The sequence below is a fragment of the Actinia tenebrosa genome, unplaced genomic scaffold (genome assembly GCF_029948245.1).
Source record: "Actinia tenebrosa isolate PJP-AT-01 unplaced genomic scaffold, QUT_ActTen_1.0 PGA_scaffold1__47_contigs__length_23844297, whole genome shotgun sequence".
Lineage (NCBI taxonomy): Eukaryota > Metazoa > Cnidaria > Anthozoa > Actiniaria > Actiniidae > Actinia > Actinia tenebrosa.
The window spans coordinates 21,253,068-21,278,870 of record NW_028292578.1 but is presented as its reverse complement, the minus strand read 5'-3'; the positions used below and the strand labels follow the sequence as shown (position 1 = coordinate 21,278,870).

General features: G+C 38.6%; 3 protein-coding genes across 4 annotated transcripts; 2 read left to right on the top strand and 1 right to left on the bottom strand.

The window, feature by feature from the left end:
* The first annotated feature begins 3,176 nt into the window (after positions 1–3,176).
* On the top strand, positions 3,177–8,097 carry LOC116304111 (uncharacterized). Of its 2 annotated transcripts, XM_031713771.2 has the most exons (7): positions 3,177–3,286; positions 3,367–3,451; positions 3,989–4,060; positions 5,396–5,521; positions 5,941–6,080; positions 6,668–6,735; positions 7,293–8,097. In XM_031713771.2, exons 1-7 carry the CDS (start codon positions 3,270–3,272, stop codon positions 8,027–8,029), a joined length of 1,245 nt encoding a protein of 414 aa, XP_031569631.1. In that variant the 5' UTR covers positions 3,177–3,269; the 3' UTR covers positions 8,030–8,097. The 2 variants fall into 2 exon arrangements, with proteins under 2 accessions (XP_031569631.1, XP_031569632.1); XM_031713772.2 differs by lacking the exon at positions 3,177–3,286 and having other exon boundaries at positions 3,375–3,451; positions 3,989–5,177.
* Positions 8,098–8,481: 384 nt separating this feature from the next.
* LOC116304113 (serine racemase) lies at positions 8,482–11,146 on the bottom strand. Its single transcript, XM_031713773.1, has 6 exons — positions 10,994–11,146; positions 10,373–10,553; positions 10,037–10,267; positions 9,722–9,847; positions 9,140–9,311; positions 8,482–8,800 (listed from the first exon to the last, which is right to left on the bottom strand). Exons 1-6 carry the CDS (start codon positions 11,095–11,097, stop codon positions 8,511–8,513), a joined length of 1,104 nt encoding a protein of 367 aa, XP_031569633.1. The 5' UTR covers positions 11,098–11,146; the 3' UTR covers positions 8,482–8,510.
* Positions 11,147–11,245: 99 nt separating this feature from the next.
* LOC116304109 (E3 ubiquitin-protein ligase BRE1A) lies at positions 11,246–25,793 on the top strand. The gene is made up of 21 exons (XM_031713769.2): positions 11,246–11,466; positions 12,972–13,139; positions 13,441–13,780; positions 14,147–14,331; positions 14,778–14,972; positions 15,068–15,199; positions 15,625–15,717; positions 16,192–16,272; positions 16,592–16,727; positions 17,290–17,333; positions 17,591–17,668; positions 18,191–18,423; positions 18,839–18,923; positions 22,072–22,254; positions 22,686–22,814; positions 22,925–23,074; positions 23,605–23,664; positions 24,027–24,098; positions 24,747–24,815; positions 25,085–25,186; positions 25,498–25,793. Exons 1-21 carry the CDS (start codon positions 11,365–11,367, stop codon positions 25,669–25,671), a joined length of 2,811 nt encoding a protein of 936 aa, XP_031569629.1. The 5' UTR covers positions 11,246–11,364; the 3' UTR covers positions 25,672–25,793.
* The last annotated feature ends 10 nt before the right edge of the window (positions 25,794–25,803 follow it).

Here is a 25,803-nt window from a genome sequence, read left to right as displayed (position 1 = left end):
GTCTTGCTTGATTCTTCTCCTTCCATGCATCCATAAAAGATGTCCTCTATTGTTCCTGTCGTAGCCTTCTTCCTTGAAGGTAGTATTGTCGTCTACAATTTCACCAGGACAGTCTTTCTTTCCCTGCAGCCACAGTATATCGTGTCTTGCTATGTCCTCGAATGGAGTAGTCTCTTCTTCTCTTTGATGAGGCTTGGCAAGAATAGCCTGCCTTTTGTATCTCTTTCCATACGACCATGTAGGATGTGCTGTAGCATATTTATTTCCTTGCTTGGCTGCAGTACTATCATCTGGATGTGGCTCTCCAGGATTGGCTTGGATAATGGTTCTCTTTCTGTAGTGCCAAGGACAATGTAATTGTACTGTTTTGCTAACTCGGTCTTCTTGCTTGTGTGCGGTACTCTCATCTTGTACTTGATGTGACTCATCAAGACAGTCCTCGCTGATGCTTCTCTTTCTACGTAACGAAAGATGTCCAATTGTATCTTCATACTTTTTCTTCGACGCGGGAATTAAAGAAAAATTCTCTTCTTGACTATTCAGAGGAAAAGCTTTTGAAGACCGACCATGATTAAATTCTTGATGTAAAGGTGTACTACTGGATGACGGCCGGGGTATCATGTTTGAACCAACACCGTTACAGCTGGTGCTTAACTTGCAGATGACTGATGGTCTGAAAAAACCAAACAGAAAAGTATGACTACTAGCTTCTTTATTTAATTCAAGAACTACCTTTATTCTAAAAGCAGAAATTAAATATGTAAAACATTAAGGAATGAATGAATGAACGGACGGATGAATGGATGGATGAAAGTGACATAAAGTATAAAATGGCAAAAGAAGAGAAGAGAAGAGAAGAAAAGAGAAGAGAGAGAAAGAAAAAAAATCCAAAGACAATCGAAAATAGGAACCTTTTGGTACCTTTTGGATAACGGTAGATCTTGGTACCTTTCGGGAAAACCGGGAATGACTTAACAAATAACATCTCCTAACGGGACCTCACCTTGTGTACATTTGCAGGTTCCAATCAATAGGAGTGATCGTCTTCACATGATGTTTAGGTTCGATCCTGCTTTGAATGGTGTCTCTATAAATTTTCGCTCTGCCAGTGCTGCCCATTGTGAGTGATATGTCTTTTGTTTTCCCAATTTCTTGGGGCATATGTTTTTCTTTTTTATTCGTTATTGTCAATTATTTTAGTTTTTGCTGTGGAAAACAATTTGGTTAAGAATAGGTTAAGTTAAGTTATGACATATGATATATGTTTGCCTGCTAGTGCGCGTCCATCCTTTAGTGGAAAAACCCAATAACAATATCTATTAAGTCTTCATAGAAACTTGGATACGCCTTTGTCTCTGATAAAGTCATCCTCATTGGTATTCTTTAGATAAAGACACAGCGTGTCTTTGTATAAAGATCACTTAAATACTAATAATTAAGACTAACTACGCGCTGATAGAGACAAAAGTTGCGACAGGGAAATCTGTCTACCGTCAATCAAATACATTTTTCGGTACCTTTACATACTCGATCTGATTAATTGACGGCAGTTTGTTGCCTAATTTCCCTTCGACACTGTTGTCTTGTTCAGGGCGTAGCAATGAAAGTAGTGGGAAACATTTTTTCAATTGTGGGGGGAAAATGGGAAGCGGTTTAACTTTATGCTGCATGGTTTAACGTTTGTCCACAAACTTTTACATCCTAAGAAATATAACTAGGGCATCTTGACTTAAACTATCTAAAATATCTATACAAAATGGCATAGAAAGAAGAGACAAAGGACTATGAGCTCCCCCTACCCGCCCTCTCCGTGGCCCCTGTGTGGAAGGATGGAAAATACCGACAAGCATCTTACAACACCGCAAATAGGCTGCTAATTGCTTGCTTTCAGATGCGCATATGGCCATTTATCTGCATGGGTCTGACAGCATTAATTTTGAATTTTATTTTGCAAACTTTCTAGACATTTAAATTTTATTTATTAACACCCTCAGATAACTAAAGTTATATGATTAAGGCTACTTGTTTATATAGGTAGCTTTATGGTTTAGATTACAGTATTCATGATTTCATCTACAAGTGATCAAAGTCAACTGAGGTCAACAAAGACTCTGTTGTATTCGTTGCCCAGACAACTGTCTTGGTCCTTGTTTCTTTTGTGTTTCTCCGCCTCTTTCTACGAGGCTATCCAAAACAATTGACGAAAAGATATTTTGGTAAGTTCGAGAATGTAACAAAATTGGTTTTAAAGCAATCTTACTATATTTTTGTTCTTTTGTATCTGTGAAATGATAATCCTTGGCCACCAAAACAGATCGCTAACGAATTAGAAGGACATTTCGCGGTACGACAATGCGCAATGACAAACAAAGTGATATGTTTGAGCACTGCAACTGTATGTCTTGAAATCCTCGCGCGTTATGACCCGCACACATATCTGACAACAAATAAGGATTTTCTTCGGCTTTTCTCTATCAGTTTTTCATCGGAGCTAGAGGTCCATGGTTCAATCATCAGTAATAAATAAGTCTGATAGTCTGAGGGGGTTAACGGGGTGCACCTTCGAGCGCTTTATTCATGAGTCCCTGGTTCGGGAGAATTGGGCAACCACTCTCTTCGTAATCAAAGTAAATCTTAAACCTTTTTTATATATAGAAACATTATTATGAATTATCATGAGATAGCTAGCTAGGCGTGTAAACAATTTTCTGAGCGCGCTCCATATTTTTCTATTATTATCTGTGCTTTTTTTATTAGTTATTTTGCACTACTGTTATCAGAAAGACCTTCGCGAGTAAAAGGCAGTCTTGAGATGACCCTCGTACTATTATTTTTCTTCACAAGAATATGATTATATTAATTATATAAATAAAAAATATGTATCTGGGTTTTTTTACCTTTGAAATTTTCGTAGCCGGTTAGTCGGAGCGTAACATTAATGTCTTGCCTAGTAACGGATTGGTAATTGAGTCAGGATCCCCCAAACAGGCCACACCAAGAAGTTGTTAGCCAATCACAGTCCTTTAAACCAACCAATCAGAACAGGAACATATGGGAAAAAGGGCCTCAACAATATTAGCCTTTCATTTCTCCCACACCCTTTTGTAAACCGGGCTCCCTGTGGTATGCAGGGTGATTATTCCGCTGATCATAGGAACTGCTGGCTTCAATAATTGGTGAAGTTTTCGTATTTTCAGACAAGAGTTTGACGGTTTTTTCAAAATTATCGGTGTTTTTTTACGTAGTAGAGCTTCTGAGCCTTATTTTTAATGATGTCCACGAAAAAGTAGGTTTCAGAGAAAATCATCGCTCCGTATTTAAGGTTATTAGTGTTTTAATAGAACAAAAACGAATGATTTTTTCCAGGTATGGTTTGATAATCAAGAAAAAGGTCCAAGAAAATCAAGTGAAAAAATCCTCGATATTTGGAAATGATTCCAGTGAAGAAGAGGTAAGCTTATTGAATGGCTTCTTTTTCTTTTATATCACTTTAATGATAACACAATTCTTGATTTATAGCCGTTTCTCTTCCACTGACTGTTGTGCCCGTTTATAGCATCTATAGGCACGTATGTTGTCATAAATATTTTTCAAAGTGATTATTAGAAACATTGAGTGATTTCATTTATTCAGTCATGTTATGTTAGACAACTAAAGTTATAGCATTGATTACTATGATCTACAATACTGGGGAAATATTAGCATTGTAGAGAGGAACTACTAAGAATGTGATAGAATAGGTCACCTTGCATTATAGCGTCATTAAATACTACCACTACCAGAATCACTTGCACACTGTCTTTTGTTCAGTTATTTTATAGCACCTGTTACCTTACTAAATTCTTACTACCTCTTTCGTAGTGGTAATAAAATGACTCCATCATGCAAAACAACCTATACTCAGAATCCATATAGCCTAACCCCCCCCCACACACACACCCACAACTTATAACTTATAAAGAGTCCATAACTTTCGTGTGATATTTAGGATGACAGAGCAAAGAAAGGAGTAAATGTGTCCCTTATGCGTGAGGCAGAGAAGAAGAAACAGATGAAACAGGTGTAAACCATTAAGAAGAAATTTTCTTCTTGTCATGGAAGCTTATACTGTATTACAGTACTGTGGTTTTTCATATTCTGTGAACTCAACAGTTGCAAACTGTATGCTGAAATTTGATTTTTTCTACTGCCGTCAATCAAAAATAATCATTTGGTACCTTTTATATTTTTGATTGGCTTGACTGAAATCTACTTCACAACAAGCTGTTGAAATGTTGAAGTTTGCAGGATATTGAAAACTGCAGTAAACAAAGCATCTTCATGAAATATTTTGAAATATTTTTAGTCCTGTGTGTGTGTGTGGCAAGCTGAGGAGCTTAGACTAAAAACCTTTCTCTTTAGAAATACACTCATATGTCACCAGTGATCGACCCCCGCCCCCCTCCTCTCCCCTCCCAACCCCCAGTAACTTGCCTTTTTGCCCTAAATATTTTGCTGGAAAAGAGTACCTGTTCAGAACATGCATGACTGCCATTCAAGCTAAACAGTATACAATATGAAATTCTCTGCAGTTTAGAGTTCACTGTTGCTCAGGCTTTTCCTCATATTTTGTCATTAGATATTTAGTAGTGGATTCAAATGCAATGGATTTCCAAATGATTTGCATTTCTTACTTTTTAATCATTTTATGAAATAACTGTTATGAATGTCGCGTTCTGATTGGTTTGGAGTGTGTGCTTTATGAGAGCACATTGCACAGGCGCACACTTTCTGTTGCGTCATTCCTATCTATTATTGTAATTTGTATTTTATAAAAGAAATATAAAACTTGCTTGCTGTGCTGTGTGCAGTCATAAAGCACTTGGGGATTGACAGAACACTCGAGAAGTGTCTTGAAGCACTCCACTGCGCGTCGTGCTTCTCCTAACACTTCTCTCGTGTTCTGCCAACCCCCGCGTGCTTTAAGACAGCACACAGCACGCGTGCACGTTTTCTATTTCTCCAATAGTTAGTCCCTTTTACAGCTGTACTACCTGTGTCATCTCAAAAGGTTGTCATGCCTGTGCATCAAAGTGGTCAAAATGACCAGCAAGGCAAAGATTTGACCAGACAAGTCCCAGTTCTTGCTGGACATTGTCTGATGTCCAACATCTATTTCAAGCCCTATGCAATAATAGGTACTTGAAAATAATTATTATTGTCTAAGGTGTTACATAAAAAGGTCTCCTCTATCTTTGCAAGCTCACCGCCATCCATGCTTCAATAAACATGCATTGTTAACTTTCAAGATGGCGCAGGTGACTGTAAAGGGGACTACTACAGGCTTACTAAGGAATTTATTTCAAATTACGAAGGCTAATAAAGAGCTAAAAAGGAAACTCGTATTTTTTTTCAGACACAAATCGAAATTGAAAAAGCCTTAAAAGAAGACCCAACAGTTTATGAATATGACAATATTTATGATGATATGGCAAAGAAAAAGGAAGCAGCCATTCCTAAATTAACAGAAAAAGAGAAAAAGGTAGGGAAAGACACATAAGGTACAGACAGATTTTTTTTTTAATCAAAGGCTGCAAAAACCAAATTTCAGCTTGCCTCTTGCAACTACTGAGTTTGAAAAATATCTGAAATTAAGCCAGGCCTGATCTTTGGTCGGGGCCTGGTTGTACGAAGGGTGAATAGTGCTATCCGACAGATAAATCTTATCCATTGGATAAATTTCTTGGATAACAGCATTGACTTATCAACTGGATAAGGATATATCCATAGGATAGCGCTATCCATCCTTCTTACAACTGGGCCCAGATATTCATTGATCTTGGGCACTATTATGTTAATTCATACCTACAAAGTACTGTCTCCTATGCCATTTCACACTTTTCCATTTTACTACTTTGAAATGGAAATAACATTGTCTTCTTGAACTTTGTATCCATGTAGCCCAAGTACATTGAAAATTTACTCAAGTCAGCAAAGACAAGAAAAATGGAAGAGGAACGTCGTATTGAGAGAAAAACCCACAAGGAACGAGAACAAGAGGGTGGGGAATTCCAGGATAAGGAGGAATTTGTTACATCTGCGTATCCTTTTTAACAAAAAAAAAATCGAAAGTTGTGGAAAGAAGATGGGGAAAATGGAAAAAAAAGCAAGAACATGCCATTTCAGCTTGCATTCCTGGGATTTCTTTGACACGTGGGTATGGTCACGTGACCTGTCAATGGAGGTGTAGAAATGCGTTGCATTATGGGGCTGTATTGAGGGACGCTTCGTCAGTCCGCTGGACATTTTATCAAGAAACGAACGAAATTAAGAATTAAAACGACAGTGAATGTTTCTTATCTCTTTTCACTATCAGTAAGCGAAAAAGGACGCCATATAAGTATTATAGCGTCCACTAAGACAGCTTCATCATGCAACGCGTTCTGCAACTCCGGATAGGCTAATAGTAGTAAAGCAAAGGAATGCAAGGCGAGATGGCAAACTTTGTCCTTTTCCAATTCAATCAATCAATCAACTTTATTTAAAGAGGGTGACGTATTAATCCAGTTCAGCAATTTACGAGTCGTGCTTAAATATTCAATTTTGAATTGAATGGTAAGAATTCCGAATAATTTGATGATTTGACTGATGATTATTTATTGAACTCGCTTAACCCTACATAACACAGTTATCGCAAAAGAATGCTTGAATTAGAAGAAGAGGAAAAGCGACTACGAGAACAGGACGCCATCGACGGTAAGAATATCAAAAAAACAGGTGTAAAATGAGGAAAAAAAACTAAAGCTAAAAAATAGAATGGTTATGCCGTAATGGCTTCCCATAAGAATGGTTATCGTATGAGTTGGAAACGTACGGTACTGACTTACAGTACGTACACGGTACATGTCGTAACATTGAAATGGCTTCCCATAAGAATGGTTATCGTAAGAGTAGGAAACGTACGGTACTGACTTACAGTACGTACACGGTACATGTCGTAACATTGGAATGGCTTCCCATATGAATGGTTATCGTATGAGTAGGAAACGTACGGTACTGACTTACAGCACGTACACGGTACGACATGCCGTAACATTGAAATGGCTTCCCATATGAATGGTTATCGTACGAGTAGGAAACATACGGTACTGACTTACAGCACGTACACGGTACATGTCGTAATATTGAAATGGCTTGGAACGGCTACCAATTTGCAGTATCGTTTCCCACTCCTTAGAAGGGCGTTGTTATTGAGGTTTGTTTCTGTCGAATGTACTCTTTTTAAATCTTTTTCAAATTTCTTCCATTTCCAGCGATGAATGACGTCACGAAGCGATCTGATTTGAATATGTTTTATAGCAATCTACTCAAACAGAATGTGTCAATGGGTGGCGCCTTTGCTGCAGAGGCCAAAAGCCAAGACCAGGAATCTGTTAAAGACAAAACTGACGATGACGATGGTGACAGATCATCTTTGGACAAAAATCAGAAAAGCAAAGTCGACAAGCTAATTCAAGATTCTCGAGATACAAAAATCAAGGGAAAAATTTCATCTAAAGATGAGAGTCGCTCAAAACAGGCTCGAAAAGACGATCGAAAAGAAGGGCGGGAAAATAATGAAAGACCGAGACACCGTGAAGAGTCTGATAAACATTCACGAGGCCACCACGAGCACAAACGACGGAAATCCAGCGACGATGAACGCCGTCAACGACGAAGCGATGACTACAAGGAAAAAGATCGAAAGAGATCACATCATAGAGATAACGATGTTTATTCGGAAAATACTCGGGATGGTAATCGGAAACACGATAGGCCAAAAACTGAAGAACGATTGGAGACCGAAGAAAACCGAAAACCTGAACCTAGTGAGAGGAGCAAACAAGAAGAGAAAGAGAAAGACAAACGAGAGAATGCCGCTTCGTCTAAGTTTGTCAAACGAAGTAATGATGAAACTATTTCTTCTGCAAAACAGAGATACCTCGAGAGAAAACGTGTCCGTGAATATGCACTTCAGATGCGAAAAACAGACGATTCGGATGAAGATTGACTTCATGTATAGTTTAATGATTGTTATGCCTCATCTTTGAAATATTAAACTTATTGTAAACTGTACAATCAGTGATATTTTGTAATCATCATGATTAATCTAACTAATGTTCCTAAGAGTTTGTGTCTTCAATGCCAGAAAGAGAAGTATGATCAATGTTTTTCGTCGTACAATTTCTTGTGTGCGACTTCACGCTCAAAATAATTGCTTTGTCGGATTCGCTCTCTTTTTTTAGCCCCCCATTTGCAGTTTTTTATCATTTGCAGCCCATCCCAAGAGAGTCAAATGCAAGGACATGGCAGCCATATTCTTTGTATTAACGAAGAGAGCTGATAACTGAAAAATCTTTTGTCAAATACCACCAACATGGCGGCGATGACGTAACCGTGCGAACAGTAGGCTAATTATAAGTAGCGACCATGTTGAATAAGACTAAAGTGCTAGCCAGCCACTTTGGTTGCTTGCATATTCTTCATTGATTTTATTTATTCCAAGGTAAACTGTCTAAGTTAACATTTCCACCGCACAATATGACAGCTACCTTCTCCACGTTTTTGTTTTCACCACGAAATCTCTCACTCAATACCGCCGCAACTGCAACAGCAGCTGACGGCTCAATAACGAGTTTCATTCGTTCCCAGACTAGTCTCATTGTGGAAATAATCTCGGACTCTGTGACTGTGATGACGTCATCTATATTGTCGCGAATGATTGGCCAGGTTATGAACCCTAAGCTTGTCTTTAGTCCATCTGCAACTGTGGCTGGAGGGCCTGAAAGAGAATGAGAGGTTCTACATTACCGTTCACAGTTGACCACTGCTCCATACGGTGAGATCATGTGTCGTCTCTGGGCTCAAGGAAACTGAGTAAGTTATGAAATGTTTCTGCGAGGACTTGGGTAGTCACTTTGATCATCACGCTGGGAATATCATTAGGGGTCCCAGGGGCTAGGATTGCTGTGATCCCCCGTCCCAGCTTATTGGATATAAAGCACAAGTCTTGTATTTCCGCCAGAATTCAAGATTAAGTAAACATCTTTATTAGTGGCAAAAAATTGAGCCTTTTGTATCCGCTGAAGAATCGTAATGTCTGGTAGGTACATATCTATACCTGGTAGAGGGATTCTCTTGCCAGCAGCAAATGATTTGGCACAGTCATCTGCAAGTAACGGTTCTGCAGCAAATATCTTGATACTAGGTTTTATGCCCTTGGCTGCTACACAAATACCACTCAACATGCCACCACCCCCCACGGGAACAACAATAGCATCAAGATCTGGCACCTGGAAGGAAAGATAATAACAAAGTACGTTGCTATGGTTTGAATGATGCACTCTGCACCGGCTAAAAATTTACGACATCCTTCCAGCCAATTACAGGCCAGGAAACAACTCGTCATCCAATAAAAATGCTTAGGAATGGTAGCGTCACGGTCAAGGCACAGCACGGCACTGATACCGATAATTTTTCCTGCGTTAAACTAATCCACCTTATACTAGTGTAAGGTAGATAAAAATGGCTTCTAAAGTTCCTCAAAGTGTGGGTTCTCTAGCTAGACATTGTATAGACTGCGAGCCTCTATTTCCCTTGGTCACTTCCTCGATCAATCGACACGGACAGACAGACGGACAGTGACCAAGAGAAATAGAGGGACTTAGCTCGCAGTCTAGACATTGTAAATAAAGCAAGATACCTGTTCAAGAAGTTCCAACGCCATGGTTCCCTGTCCTGCTATTATGTGCTTGTTATCGTAGGGAGGGACTAGGTACGAGTTGGGACCCGTCTCTTTTAAAACACGAGCAGCCGCGGCTTCTCTGTCCTAAAAAAGCGATGAATAAAACATAAGGGAAAAGAACAAACAGTAAAAAAAAAGACAGGACTTCCTTGTGTTTTCCACTAATTTCTAATTTTCTCACATAGAAACACAAGCGATAAGCTTTATATATTTCGCCGGGCTACTTTCCGGGCATCAAATATTAACTGGTCGTTTGATTGTCACGTGACTAACCTGTTGTGAGATTTCACATTCTACGATATTTGCTCCATAATCCTTTACGGCAGCTTTCTTAATAGCAGGTGCATTATTGGGCATTACGATGTGAGCTTTAAGACCCTTGACCTTCGCAGCCAGCGCAAGTGCCTGGCCATGATTACCACTGCTATGGGTCACAACGACTGGTAGCTCGGCTTCGGAACAGTTTTCTGTTATGTTCAGCACTGCATTCATCGCTCCACGGAACTGAATTAAGACAACAGTGAGAGAAGCGTATTAGCACAAACTCCAGTCCTCCCTAAATGTTACTAGTATCGTCATTTTTTTTTTCAAGGGTCAGGTAAAAATTACCTTAAATGCACCCACTTTCTGGAAAATCTCACATTTGAAGTACAAAGATTTACCAGCCATCTTGTCCAGGGTCCCGCAAGTCATGACGGGAGTGCGGTTAATGAACGGAGCGATTCGTACAGATGCATCTTGAACATCCTTTAACGTTACTTCAGTGTTTCCTTCCATACTGCTTGCCATCCTTGATTAGAAAATATATGATGCCCAAGTGAGAAGATTTATCGAGAGAATTATTCTCTTTTCCATGGAAAGTTGGAGGCGGTGTGGGTCGGTGTGTGGTGGTGGTGGTCGAGGAGGACAAGGGGTAGACGATGTGTCGGGGGTTTATGATTTTTTCAAATAAATATCTCGAGTACAAACCAGGGACCGTGGAGAGGGCACTTTTTTCTTTTTTAGTCCCCAAATTTCAAACTTCTTCAAAGGGGGTGGGGGCGAGGGCATTCCTCCGTCCCCCAAGATTATCGACCCTCACTTGAAATTATGCTCCGCGTTGCCTGGTAACCCTTGGAGAATCAGAGCAAGGTATAAAACTAGTATACAATTTAATTTAATAATTACGAACAAAGTCAAGAATGAAAGCTGAGGTCTTAATAAAGACCATCTTTTTAAAAAAAAACTAACCTGATTGCTGTTTTCTTCAAATCAATAAGTCCCCATGAAAAAACAGCTTGTTTAATTTTCTTACTACCGCCGTAAATGCCTCGTCGTCGTAATATGAAGGACATTGATGACTAGTGTTTATACTCTACATTCTCACATTGACCGCCATTTTGGGGTAGGTACTTCATGTATAGGGACACGAAGTACCTACCCATTTTATCCGCTATCATCTGTGACTGCAGGCGCGTACTTTGGAACGAGGCTTTCAAAGCGGATTCCAAGATGGCGTCTTCCACAAGGGAATCAAAGTCAAAGCCAGAATTTCACTGATTTTTGCTAAATTTCTCTCAATAAAACTCTGAATACTAGGGAAAAAACGATAAGCTGCAACAATGAAGCGTTCTCAACCAGAGCCTTCAACTTCGGCGCCTCCAAAGAAGCAGGCGACGACGAGAATGCTTGAAAGTGTGAACGTTGGTCCGGTCTCTACAGAGGTATTAAAAATTTGAGTATTTTAAAATTATTATTTGGAAACTAAAAGCTTTTATCATTTTGGTATATCTAGGGTTAATTTATTGAGATTTCTTGTACTTAATTTGCTTTAAAGTTTATTTACATGAGTAAGGCCTTCGATAGCATTGATCATAAAATCCTTATGACAAAACTGCAGGACGTTGGACTGTCACCTCTAGCCATTCAGTGGTTTCGCAGCTATCTTACTTCACGCTATCAAGTCGTCAGAATCCAAACTGCAGTCTCAGACCGTTTGCCTATGACCTGTGGTGTACCACAGGGAAGTATCTTGGGTCCATTGCTTTTTAGCATATATATAAACGATCTCCCAAGCGTTCCTGAACATTGTACTACTCAATGTTACGTTGACGACACCAAATTGTTGCTTACTTTCAATCTCCAGGACCAACAATATATTGTTTCAAGACTTAATCAAGACCTTTTCAGAATAACTAATTGGACACTCGACAATTACCTACTTCTAAATCCCGACAAAACTAAACTTATCATCTTTGGGAGCAAAGTGATGACTGCTAAAGTGGAAGATTTTCGTCTAACGCTACTGGGAAAAGAACTTACACCTGTCAAGTCAGTAAAGGATTTAGGAGTTCTCCTTGATTCCAACTTGACGTATAAAGATCATGTACAATTGACAGTGTCTAGTTGCATGTCGCGTTTGGGACAGATTAACCGAGTAAAACATGCCTTTGATCAAAACACTCTAAAAACCATGATAAATGCCTTAGTTTTCAGCAAGCTCTACTATTGCTCTAATGTGTGGAGCAATACCACTGAGAGTAACCTGAACAAAGTCCAAGCTGTGCAGAACTTCGCATGCCGTATCATTAGCAACAAAAGAAAGTACGATCACGTCACGCCTATTCTTAAAGAGCTACGATGGTTACCCGTCAGACAGCAATTACACTACCGTAATGCAATTATGGCATTCAAATGCATGACTGGGTGTGCCCCTGATTCCTTATGCTCGCGATTTATTCCAAGATCAAGCATCACGCAGCGTACGACAAGAAACTCGCAAAAGCTGCAGATACCTCTTTGCAGAACGACTACTGGACAAAGATCATTTTACTATAGAACTGTCAAATTGTGGAATTCACTAGACTCTGCCCTTAAGTTGAGCTCAACCGTGAAAGACTTTAAACGGACATTAAAACAACATCTTATTTCAGATTTTCTAAAACCTTAATGTAATTTAAATGTACAATTTATTTATCTATTTATTTATTTACTTTATTCTTTGATCTTTTCTTTTTGCTTCTTATATAATTATATATAGTATTATTTTAATTGTAATTAATTAGGCCCTTTATTCTGAAAAGCCTTATAGAGGACGAATAAAGTATGTATGTATGTATGTATTTTGGTGAAGCCACCATATATTTATACGACAGATGCAGTGGTTTACAGTGAATGGTTTTGGATCCAGAATCGTGAATTTTAACAAAAACAACGTTTTTTATTATAGGATGAGATGAACATACAAGTTCTTGCCTTCCAAAACAAAAAACTTGCAGAACGACTTGAAGTAATGAAATTAGATGAAGAAAGGCTGCGCGAACGACTAGATGAGGTCAAAAAACAAAGAGTTGCTGAATACGAAATTCTGTCACTTATCAACAGACACTGGACACAGGTTAGGAATTGGTAGTAACTTTTTAGTCTGTCTGTCACACTCTGAATATCCAAGCCTGGCCTGTTACCAAATATTTTTTTCTGGTATTGGTTGCCTGTGTATAGATAATAGGGGCCTATCAATGTTTAGGGACACACGTTTCGTAGTACTCTTTGCCAGAAATTGGTGGCTATCCAAATATTTGGAACAATCCTCTGTGATTATCTACAGGCTGTATACTTAATTCAGGACACACAACTAACTTATATATTTATTAACTCACAGTTCCAATTGCAATTTAAAACTCACTTTTTTCTTCCAGCTTGATGAAGATGTATCAGTCATGTGTCAAAGTTACGAGAGTGGAACTGCTGAAGAATTTGGTGATCTAAATGACACTGCATTGTCATATCTAGAATATCTTGCTCAACTTGAACCAGAGCAAATGAAAGAGGAGGTATCCAAAAGAGCTGCTAATTCCAAACAATGTGTTAAAACCTTGTTGTCGTTTATGGAGAAAGCTGGATGTTTTCCACCAAGAGTGCCTGCTAGTAGTCAAGTGATTCCTCCTGGTGAAACCTCTAGTACTGGAGAGGTAACTAAAGATGACGATATGGAAACAGATGAACTGAAAGAAACTGATGAAGGTCAAGTTATTAAAGGTAACTAACTAAGAAAACTGGGAATCATGGTTTGTGCACCCTGCTGCATGATGTTGCCAATCAGCCCTGCCATCATGACTTTAATACCCAGACTTGCCATACACAGAAATCAAGTTGCTCAGAGACCCTATTAACTTGGGCTTTATATTTTCCCATTCAGACCACATGTCATTCCCTAGAGTATCATTTCTTTGTTTAATGGTTGCACATGAGAAGATACATGAATATATTTACAAATCAAACAAAGATTTTTTTCTCAAGAGAATGACACATAGTCTGAAACTGGAATACATATTAAGCACGAGCTAAAGAGTTCTATTAGCTCTCACACTGAAACAATATAAATATATTGGAATATTTTTACAGAGTCTGATGATGGAACAAGCAAAACAGAACCTATCGTTGAAAAGAAACAAGAAGAAACGCCTAAGAAAGAGGAGCTAGAAACATCATCAAAGGAACCAGAGATTGAGCAACTAAAGTCTGATAACAAACGGTTGAGGGAACTTATGACATCCATACAGTTGAAACAACAAACAACATCTCTTGAGGTAAAGTAAAACCAGCTGATCTGATATAGTGACATACGAAGGACGGCACTGCACAACTGGGGTGTCATGAAGCTTGTAAAAATTGACCAGGAAAAAAAAAATTAAAAACATGCCCACCATTAAAATAAAAATATTAAACTCATTAGTAATTATTACTGTGTCACTGTTAATGAGCACTTATTAGCAACATTATTTTTTAATCAATTAGTTGTCTGGAAATCTATAGTTTCAAGAGAAGAAAGTTTCATTTTCTCACTTTTGATTTTTTTAAATTTTTTTTCCTTCAGATTAGCCAAGTCATTTTTTTTCTTTTTTTTTTTTGCAATATCAAAAAATACTTTCATTAAAAGATTTAAACTCTTTCATGGGGTGGAAGTGACTTGCATCACGCATATTCCCAAGATAGGTTCAATGGTTTTCCAATTTATTCTCATTTTACTTTGCAGTTTTCTGAAATTAGGGACAAGTATGCGCTGACCAATCGAGAGATATCAGAGCTGAACACTCAGCTGCAAGATTCGGAGTATGATTTACAAAAAGCCAACCACCGAGTTGAAAACCTAGTGAAAAGACTCAATGAACTAGAAGAAATGAGAAAGAAAATCAGGGAAGGAGAGATGCCAGCAAAGGAAGAAATCAAGGTACTGTATGTGGAAAATAATGGTTGTGGAATATAGATTTAATGCAATATGTCTGAGCTATTGTGGTTTACTGTATATATTTTGTTACCCATTAGGATGAGGATGATGAAAAACATTCAGAGCTCTTGGAGTTGAAGGAACTAGCAAAAAATCGACTAGAGGAGCTGCAGAAACTCAAAGAAGATTGTGTAGCAGCACAGCAGGAGCTTGAAAAACTAAAACTTGAGGTATGATTTAGAATGTCATTGCGTTTCCTCTAGTTGATCTGCTGTATATATGACAGAAAAAGTCCGAGCTCCTGACTCTTGACCTCTAGACCAGTATGTAGAGAGACTGAAGCTTCAAGCCTAGACAGGAACTATGACTTTTTCGAAAAGAAATTTGTCAGTTGATCCATGAATATAATCACTAAATATTTAGCCCTCAACTCTTGGACATTTTTGAAAAATTTTGCCTATTTTTTGTACCTGATCAAAGCACAGCTTTAAAATCTATATTTTGGTTTCCAAAGGAAATGTCCATTATTTTAAGATAATGAAGTCCTGATGTTTACTGGCAGCATAGTTTCCCAGTCAAATAGGATTTGTTTCTGCTATTCATTGACCAGTTGCTTATGAGTATAGTACATCCATACCTTTTACTTTCTTTCAAGGCGGTCCAGATTCCAGAGTCCACTATAGTTCAGTCTTCTCCTTACAAGTGTTTGCAGTCACAGTTTTCAGTTTTGTTTAATGAAACAACCAATGTAAGTATGTTATTATTGCAGAGTCAGTTTTTGTTCAATTACTCGCTATATCCTTAGAAGTATTTTTGCTTTAGTTCCTTCCTGTGATATATATTGTTTCCAGCTTATATAAGCTACAGTAGGGCACTAAACTGTAGGCCAAATCTGAATATTGTGGATATGAAAGGCCTTACTAGTACTAAGTACATTGGACCATGATGTTATCCTCAGTGATCATACTTGGGCATAGCAAAGCACAGAAGCCCTAAAAACCATTAAAAGTAGTATGTCCAGTCCCCCAACATACATATAAATCTAGCATAATGGGGCTTCTGTCACAAAGCAAGATAAATCAGCCAACTTTTATTTTCACTAACCAAGTCAACCGGAAACAATGTGCGCTGTACATCAAGCATAATCAAGCTAACTTCTGCAGTAAGATAAGTCGACCATCTTTTCTTTCCTTAGCCTTCAATGTTTTTATTCCTTCATCAGGCTCGACAGCAGTTAGATGAGCTAAGAAGAACACTTAGTTCAACAAAAACTCAACACATGGTCCAGTTAGAACAGATTGAAGTAAGTAATGAATATTACTCACTATTTTAAGTAATACTAGTGCAATACTCTATGACAAGCATTGTTCCTTAATGTGGAAGCAATAGTGGTGTAGTCATAGTGTACTCACCTATCATCTCTGGGGTCTCCAGGTTCAATTCCTTGGCTCAGCATTACATGTGAGTCGAGTTTGTTAGTAAGGTCTCTTCTATGAATTAAGGAGTTTTTCTCTAGCTGGCTTCTCCAGTTTTTCTTCTCCATTCTGTCTTTGCCCTGACTTAGATCAAACCAGCAGTTGTTTCAAGGTATCAAAATAATTTGAATGTTGAATTTTATACAGAGTGATATGATTACTACACACAAAAAGTACAAAAGTGAGGTGAATGAGCTACATGAAGCATTGTTACATTGTAAAAGGGAGTATGACCTGCTAAGGATAGAGTGTGACCAGTCTACCAAGACCAATGAACAAACAGGTAAGCAAGGACAGTACCTTCTAGGATCACAGGGAGCCATCCCATATTAGTATATTACAATAACTGTATAGGTATGTGGTTGAAACATTTTTAGTTTTTTTTTCTAATTGTTTTCTTCAAAATTTGTTTTCATCTATCCTTTTTTGTTGTGCTGTTTTTTGTTTGACTCAAATTTGAGTGCCAACAGAACACAGAAGAAAAGTAGAAAAATTTGAATTCTTTTCTAAATTCCTAGAAAAAATGCCACCACCAAATTCATTATGTACACCAATTTGAAATCGAAATGTGACAAACGATTTGAATATCTATTTCTCTGGATTCTCTGAATAACTATTTGACTGGCCTCTCTTAAATATAAAAATACTTTTGTATTTCCATATTAAGACAAGGATAATCAGTTCAGAACAATAGCAATGCAAATTGGTTGTCGTTTTACAATATTGTGTATACAAGAAATCTGAGCTTAGATATTCTGTGCTTTACTCTTGGTGGGATTGGATGCTTTTGAAACTTCCAACATCACAGATACAGTTACTAACCTTGTTTATACTCTGGCTTTTAGCTCCACTGATCAAAGAAACCACATACATGAACAATAGTTTACAGGTATGTAAAAGAATAAGCAGGAGAGAAGATGGTGAGGAAGGGTGACAGTTTCCCCCTAGAAAAAATGTGGTGTTCTTGTCAAAACAATTTTGACCCTTTCACCCTAAAAGGGTAACGATTTTAAAATATTTTACAACTTTGACTGTTAATTTTGACACCTAAAAGGAGTGCCTCCTTCCTCTTGCAGAGTTGCTTTAGAAAATTGGTGATTCACATTTTGACAGCTTTTAACTCATGTTTTTACCGTACTTCTGCAGAGCTACAACAAGCAGCTGAAAGGAGAAGTCATGAGATACAAAAGAAAGCTTAACGAGGCCCTTTCACAAACTCAGAAGGTTTGAATGCACGAACATTTTTTGAATGTTTGAATTTATTTTGCTCTTCCATCCATGTAGTACTGTAGGAAAGATCTTTTACTTGTTTGCTCCTACTATTGAATAGTCTTTTCAAACCAACAGCATAGGCATGTACAGAAACCACACAAATACCTTATAGTTAGAAACTTCTCTAGCCTACTCCAGAGGCAACTCTTAGTTTCCACAGGAAGCCCAATTTCTTTCCTTATTTCCGATTCGGAGTTTTTCTGCACAGGAGGCTTATTTTTCAGTGTACTGTAAAAATCTTGCAGTAGTATAAAGTGTTGAAATTTCAAGGTTGTATCTTCTAAGGCGAGCATTATCATTGGATATACTGTACAGTAGTCCGTCGTTCTGTGATTGGTTAACTGTATGTTAACCATACTCTTTCATGATTCCGACCTCTATGACTACTCTAGTTAAAAACAATTCGATAAGTTGACCAAGACCTTCTGTTTATCTTATGCTTTGATTATAACTATTCTTTCTTTTTCTTTTCAGCTGGAGGAGGAGATTTCAAAATTAAGAGAAACTAAACCCAAGGAAGAACAAGTTAAAAAAGAAGAAGAAAAAACCGAAGAAGAAATGGAAGTTAAACAAGAGCAAGAGAGTAAAGAAACTCCCAAAGAACCCGAGGAAGGAGAGGAAGGGGAGTTAGAGGAAGGAGAAGAAGAAGAACCAGCAAAAAGTTCTAATGATTCTGAGCAAGTCAAACAGTTACAGGCTAGTCTCAAGTGAGTCGTAGCTCTCCTTCTCCTTCTTTATTTACTAACTGTATAGAACGGTCTGAACCCAGGTGAATGAATGTTAATCAGAGTATTATGATCATCCGGGTGGATGTAATCCTGAGAAGGACTTTATTCTTCACTTGACTCTGAAGATGACTTCCGCTCAGGTTGTCGAAACGTCAGTCACATCAAACAGTCCTTCTCAGTACTACATCCACCCGCATGATCATAATACTTCGATTAACATTATTTACTACTATTATCGTTGAAGTACGACCCGCCAAGTTCAAAGTCTCGTTTGCAAACTAGCATTTTGACGACCGTGGACCGGGGGTCGCACTTCAACGATAATGGTAGTATTGTTTTCCCCCTCCATCTATCACACCTTCATGGAGACCTGACAACCTTCTTCCCTTCTCAGGAAAGCCCAAGAAAGTCAAAAGGAAATGAAGCTATTATTAGATGTCTACAAGGGCGCAGCTAAAGACTTACGGGATAAAGTAGAGGTTAGTTCACTGACAAAACTATATTCCTGTCTCTTGAGAGGTTGGGTTAGGATTTCATGGGGTGTATGGGTGAAAAAAGGGTTCGAGTCCTGCCGGTCTTGGTGTCGTATGTGAGTAGAGTTGTTTGATGGTTCTCTCCTGTGCTTCAAGGATTTTTCTCTGAGTTCTCTGGTTTTCCTCCCTCCTCAAAAATCAACTTCTAAATTCCAATTCGATCTTTGGGCTTTCACCTAGTTGGAACCTAGCTCTATTGTGGTTGTCTCACGCTGTGATACAACAGCTAAAGCTTAATATATTTCCTATGTTTCCTAATACCTAACCGTTAGGAGATCGTACCTTGAAATAACTAATCGTTAGGAGATCGTTACTTGAAAAACCTAACCGTTAGGAAATCGATACTTGAAATACCTAACCATTAGGAGATCGTACCTTGAAATACCTAACCATTATGAGATCGTTACTTGAAATACCTAACCATTAGGAGATCGTACCTTGAAATACCTAACCATTAGGAGATCGTACCTTGAAATACCTAACGGTTAGGAGATCGTACCTTGAAATACCTAACCATTAGGAGATCGTACCTTGAAATACCTAACCATTAGGAGATCGTACCTTGAAATACCTAACCATTAGGAGATCGTACCTTGAAATACCTAACCGTTAGGAGATCGTACCTTGAAATACCTAACCATTAGGAGATCGTTACCTGAAATACCTAACCATTAGGAGATCGTTACCTGAAATACCTAACCATTAGGAGATTGTACCTGGAAATACCTAACCATTAGGAGATCGTACCTTGAAATACCTAACCATTAGGAGATCGTACCTTGAAATACCTAACCATTAGGAGATCGTACCTTGAAATACCTAACCATTAGGAGATCGTACCTTGAAATACCTAACCATTAGGAGATCGTACCTTGAAATACCTAACCATTAGGAGATCGTACCTTGAAATACCTAACCATTAGGAGATCGTACCTTGAAATACCTAACCGTTAGGAGATCGTACCTTGAAATACCTAACCATTAGGAGATCGTACCTTGAAATACCTAACCATTAGGAGATCGTACCTTGAAATACCTAACCGTTAGGAGATCGTACCTTGAAATACCTAACCATTAGGAGATCGTACCTTGAAATACCTAACCATTAGGAGATCGTACCTTGAAATACCTAACCATTAGGAGATCGTACCTTGAAATACCTAACCATTAGGAGATCGTACCTTGAAATACCTAACCATTAGGAGATCGTACCTTGAAATACCTAACCATTAGGAGATCGTACCTTGAAATACCTAACCATTAGGAGATCGTACCTTGAAATACCTAACCATTAGGAGATCGTACCTTGAAATACCTAACCATTAGGAGATCGTACCTTGAAATACCTAACCATTAGGAGATCGTACCTTGAAATACCTAACCATTAGGAGATCGTACCTTGAAATACCTAACCATTAGGAGATCGTACCTTGAAATACCTAACCATTAGGAGATCGATACTTGAAATACCTAACCATTAGGAGATCGATACTTGAAATACCTAACCATTAGGAGATCGATACTTGAAATACCTAACCATTAGGAGATCGTACCTTGAAATACCTAACCGTTAGGAGATCGTTACTTGAAATACCTAACCATTAGGAGATCGATACTTGAAATACCTAACCATTAGGAGATCGTACCTTGAAATACCTAACCGTTAGGAGATCGTACCTTGAAATACCTAACCGTTAGGAGATCGTACCTTGAAATATCTAACCATTAGGAGATCGTACCTTGAAATACCTAACCATTAGGAGATCGTACCTTGAAATACCTAACCGTTAGGAGATCGTTACTTGAAATACCTAACCGTTAGGAGATCGTTACTTGAAATACCTAACCATTAGGAGATCGTACCTTGAAATACCTAACCATTAGGAGATCGTACCTTGAAATACCTAACCGTTAGGAGATCGTACCTTGAAATACCTAACCGTTAGGAGATCGTTACGTAAAATACCTAACCGTTAGGAGATCGTTACGTGAAATACCTAACCGTACCAGAGGTAAATGTGTGAAGGAATAAAGAAATAATTTTCGTTGTACGCTTTCTAATCGTTAACAAAATATGCAAAATCCGACTATTGATTAGAATTTTCTGCTATGATATGATTTCATTTAGGCTCATCGTAGAGTCGTTAGTCTACTATAGTCACACAGTCGAATGCTTGATAAAACAAAAACAACATGAAACATAAAACTACTATAGTGTATACAATTTTTGACTGCGATACCTTGAAGGTGTCGCTAAACGGAACATGAAACTACTTTGTGTCAATCAAAACTTAAACTTTTTTAACCAAAGCTCCTCATGTTTACGTGAAACGTTTTGACTTCGATTTTTGCATGAATGGGGTTGTGATTTCAGAATTTTACGTGAGGCTGAAATTGGCCAAATAAATTTACGTGAATGCATTTTGCGAGGGGGTATAGGGGACCCTGTTACACCTTAATACCTCAAAACATCTACAGGAGCATATTCATATAAGTATACAGGAGCTCACACATAAGTGATGGCCTACGTTCGTCCTTGTTACTATATCTAGACGGTTTTGGATATTTTGTTGTATGTAACTTATATCTTATTAACATTGGTATACATCCCTTACATCATTGTATGGCACTCGCATCATTCCACTTGCATATTGCAACGACTAGTTTAGATCTTATATCAACCAATATGGTCCATTTCTCCAGTTCCTTTCTTCAGTTTCTTGAATAACGTCAGCCACCCGGCTAGCTCGTGCGGGAGGTCGTGGTTCAAGCCTCGGCCAGACCAACACTCAGGGTCTTATAATAACTGAGAAGGTGCTGCCTTTGTAATTACATCTGCAAGTGGTTAGACCTTCACGGGGCTTGGATGATCACGTTAATGGCGGTCCCGTCCATAACTTACTAGAGATGTTAACAGAGGACCAAAAGTTTATCAGTTGAATTACTGTCAAGTGTTATCCTCTATAAACAAAGTTGATTATTATTATTGTTATTATTATTAGGTTTCAGACAAATATTGTGATGTACCCTGCTAAGAATAAGGCTTCACAAAGTCTAGAATCAATCTTATGCTCGTTTTCCTGCCCTGATTTAGCTTTTAGCTAGCGAAAAGACGCTAAAAATAGAGATAGAAGCATTAAAGAACAGAGTAAAAGAATTGGAACAAGACCTCGAGAAGTACAAAGGTGCCATGGCAGATGAAGAGGCAATAAGAAGGCTAAAAGTGGCAGAAGAAACTATAGAAAACCTACAGAAGAACCTCGCTGCTACCAAACAGGTTGGTTTTCATAGTTTTACATCAATTGATGGTTGCAAGCATCCCCAAGAGAGTTAAAACACAAAAACATGGTGGCCATTGTGGTGCCCTTAACAATGGATGCTAATTCACTATTTTCCATACATCGGTTCACTGGTCAAACACAAAGCATTCAGTCGAGGTTGCAAGGTTCAAATTTGAATAATCCTTTGAAAGTACCTTGGCGCCTCGCTTGAGCGCTTTGTGTTTGACCAGTGAACCGATTTATGGAAAATGGTGAATAAGAAATCTTTTGCTAAATGGCACCAACGCTCCCCCGAGAGGCTGCGATGACATAACGTGCACTCCAAGAATGTATCGTAATGTTCTCTATCCTCAGTTCCCTCTCGGAGTACATTACCAAAGGGATACCAATCGTTTTTGAAATTATTTTGTAATCAATCACTTTACAGGAGGAAGACGCGTTGTTAGCAGAGATGGAGTTTACTGGTCAAGAATACGTAGAAATGCAAGAACAGAATGTGCGGCTCTTGCAACAACTCAGAGAAAAAGATGAAGCTAATCTAAAGTTAATGTCCGAGGTTTGTTTCTCGAGTTATACAGTTTTCCTACCCTCGTAAAAAAGACAATTAAATATTCTGTTGTTTTTTTTTGTTTTTGTTTTTTTGTTTTGTTTTTTTTTGTAATGCAGCGCATCAAAAGCAACCAGATACAGAAACAGATTCGTGAGGAGAAAGATGTGCTGGCTGATCAGGTGACATCGTTGAATACTTACCTCGAAACCCAAACACAACTGATTAAGAAACAAGAAGAAAGAGAGAGATCTTTACAGAATGCTGTGGTATGTAGAATACTTAGATAAATCTTCATTTGTTTGTCGCACATAATACGGGGAGCGGTTGTCAAGGCTCCTGATGCAGAGGCTATGTAAATCTGTTTTCGTATGACTGTGTAAAGCTCAGTGCTGTAAGCGTGCCGTGCCGTGACCGTCATGTTTTCTAGAATTTTGATTGATTCTCGTGCAATGTGGCAGTGCCGTGACCTTGGCGTGACCGCCGTGTTTGTGCCGTGTTCCGGGTATTTGATTGAATGCAGAGTAAATTCTTGTGCAATGTGATTGCTCTGGCGTATGCCTTGCCGTGTCACGACCGTGTTCGTGCTGTAAGTCACACGAAAAATGCTCTAATGTTTAGTATACCACACACCTTCAAATGACTTGTTAATATTTGAAATAGGAGGAAAACCTGAGAACTTGGAGAAAATCCTCGTGTCAAGAGAGAGAAGAGCACAACACTCTAAATCCAACAATTTATCCTATAACTCCTTAATAATGAATATTAATCTATATATTGTTCTTCACTGGCTTTTTAGGGGTCCATGGAGAAGGAGCTCAGCCTTAGACAACAAGCAATGGAAATGCATAAAAGAAAGGTAACTGAAAGTCAGGTCGTAGTTTGCTGTTTTTGAATAACATAGGCATTAGGATGCATCCTGGACAAACTTACTTGTTATACTATGATATTTAGTTGTACACTATGGAATATCTAACGGGTATCATACTTAAAATTTTATATGACATTGAAAATACCTAGGCTGCAATGTCCGATGGGAAGAAACAGTGGAACACCGCCGAGTATAAATTAACTTTTCTGGTTTTATTTTCAATGGTGTGGAATTAGACTGCGAGCAGTCCCTCTATTTGGCAGGGAGCGTACCCAAGCTAGACCAAAATGCACCACGGTCGCACTCAGGAAAGGGTTATAATTCCAACTAAACCATGTTCTGATCAACAGGCCCAAGACAATTGTCAGTCAGCGCAGGAGCTCAAAATTCGACTGGAAGCATTCCAACAACAACAACAAGAGGTAAACTTCACTTGCAGCATAGACCACTTACATCACTTTGCAATGTGCTCAAGGGGGACAAAACAATAGGTTCCAATTCTCAGGAGATTGGAATTCTCTTGTTTTGTCCCCCAGAACGAGCAGCTTTGACGTCACATACAAGGGGTCTATTATCCTCCTCTAGGGGCTGCTTACTAGTACACACGATAATTAGTGGACCATACTGCTAGGGCGAAAAGACCTTATTCGTGGTGTGACAATGTTTTCCCAATTGAACGTAACAAACCTCTGGGGGAATGACGAGCTATTGTTTTGCAACTCGTCGGGATATCATCGTTATTCCTTTCGTATCCTTTGTGATACTCATGAATTTTTCGAAGAGTAAAAACAAAAGAAAATGAATCTTCTGGAGGTTTGTCACGCTGAATTGGGAAAACATTGTCACACCACGAATAAAGTGTTTGTTGTCTTCTTAAAGATTAAACAAGTGCCAATATCACCAGGGACACCCTACATGTAACTTCATGTAAACAGCCTTCTTTATGAACGATCTTGCAGTATAATTTTGTGCACATAGGTTCTTCAAGGAACATTGATTTCAACGCGAAAGTGACCCACTTGAAGAACGCTTAATAATATATTTCACCTCGTTTCATTCCGTCTTTCTAGACTCAAGAAAGTATTGCAGAAAAGACCCGATCACTAGAGGAAGAAGCCTTTAGAGCCAAGAGAGTACAGGTAACAGAAAATTAAAATAAAAACTCGCACACCAACTGTAGAAATCAAAACTTTCCACGTAGCGAGCTCTTGAAGTGTCATGCGTTTTTAGTTTGCCTTGGTGAGGAAGTGGAAAGGAAAAGGATGAGAAAAGCAAAATATCCCCTTTCCCAGAGACCACGAATTTTTTTCCCATTCTACCCTCACCTTCAAAAGTTTTTGCAGTTGTACTACGACGGTCATATGGCATCTTCGGATTTTACATCGGTAGTTTTCTTTTCACTTTTCAGGAAGAATGTAACAGCTTGAAGCGTAAAATTGAAAAACAGAAGAAAATCGACCTGTATGGAGCAGCAGACGAGGTTTTACTTGAAGAAGTTCGACAGTACAAGGTAGGAAGACTGACCGATCGACTTGACCTGACCTGACTGAGTGACCGACCGACCGACCCACTGAACCAACTGATTTGGCCTAACTTGACTGACCGATCAACTGATTTACTGACCAACCGACTGACTTGACCTGACCTGACTAACCGACCGACCGACTGACTTAACCCGACCTGATCGACCGACTGACTGAATCAACTGATTTGGACTAACCTGACTGACGGACCAACTGATTGACTGAACGACCGATTGACTGAACCAACTGATTTGGACTATTGATTTTTCTAGTCTAAGCATACTCCCATCTTTTTCAGGCTCGCCTGACATGTCCGTGCTGTAATACTCGCAAGAAAGACGCCATTCTTACCAAATGTTTTCATGTCTTCTGCTATGAATGTCTAAAAACTCGTTACGACACCCGACAACGCAAGTGCCCTAAATGTAACGCAACATTCGGTAACAATGACTTTCACAAAATCTACTTGTAACGCATTACGGCATGACACTGATTCTGTCGTCTTGTTAGACGCATGTAGTGTTGGTTAACCTATTTTAACTAGTTCCTGTAAATTAGAAAATTATGTAAAATACACGTCCAAAGAAAACTGAACTTCGTTAGA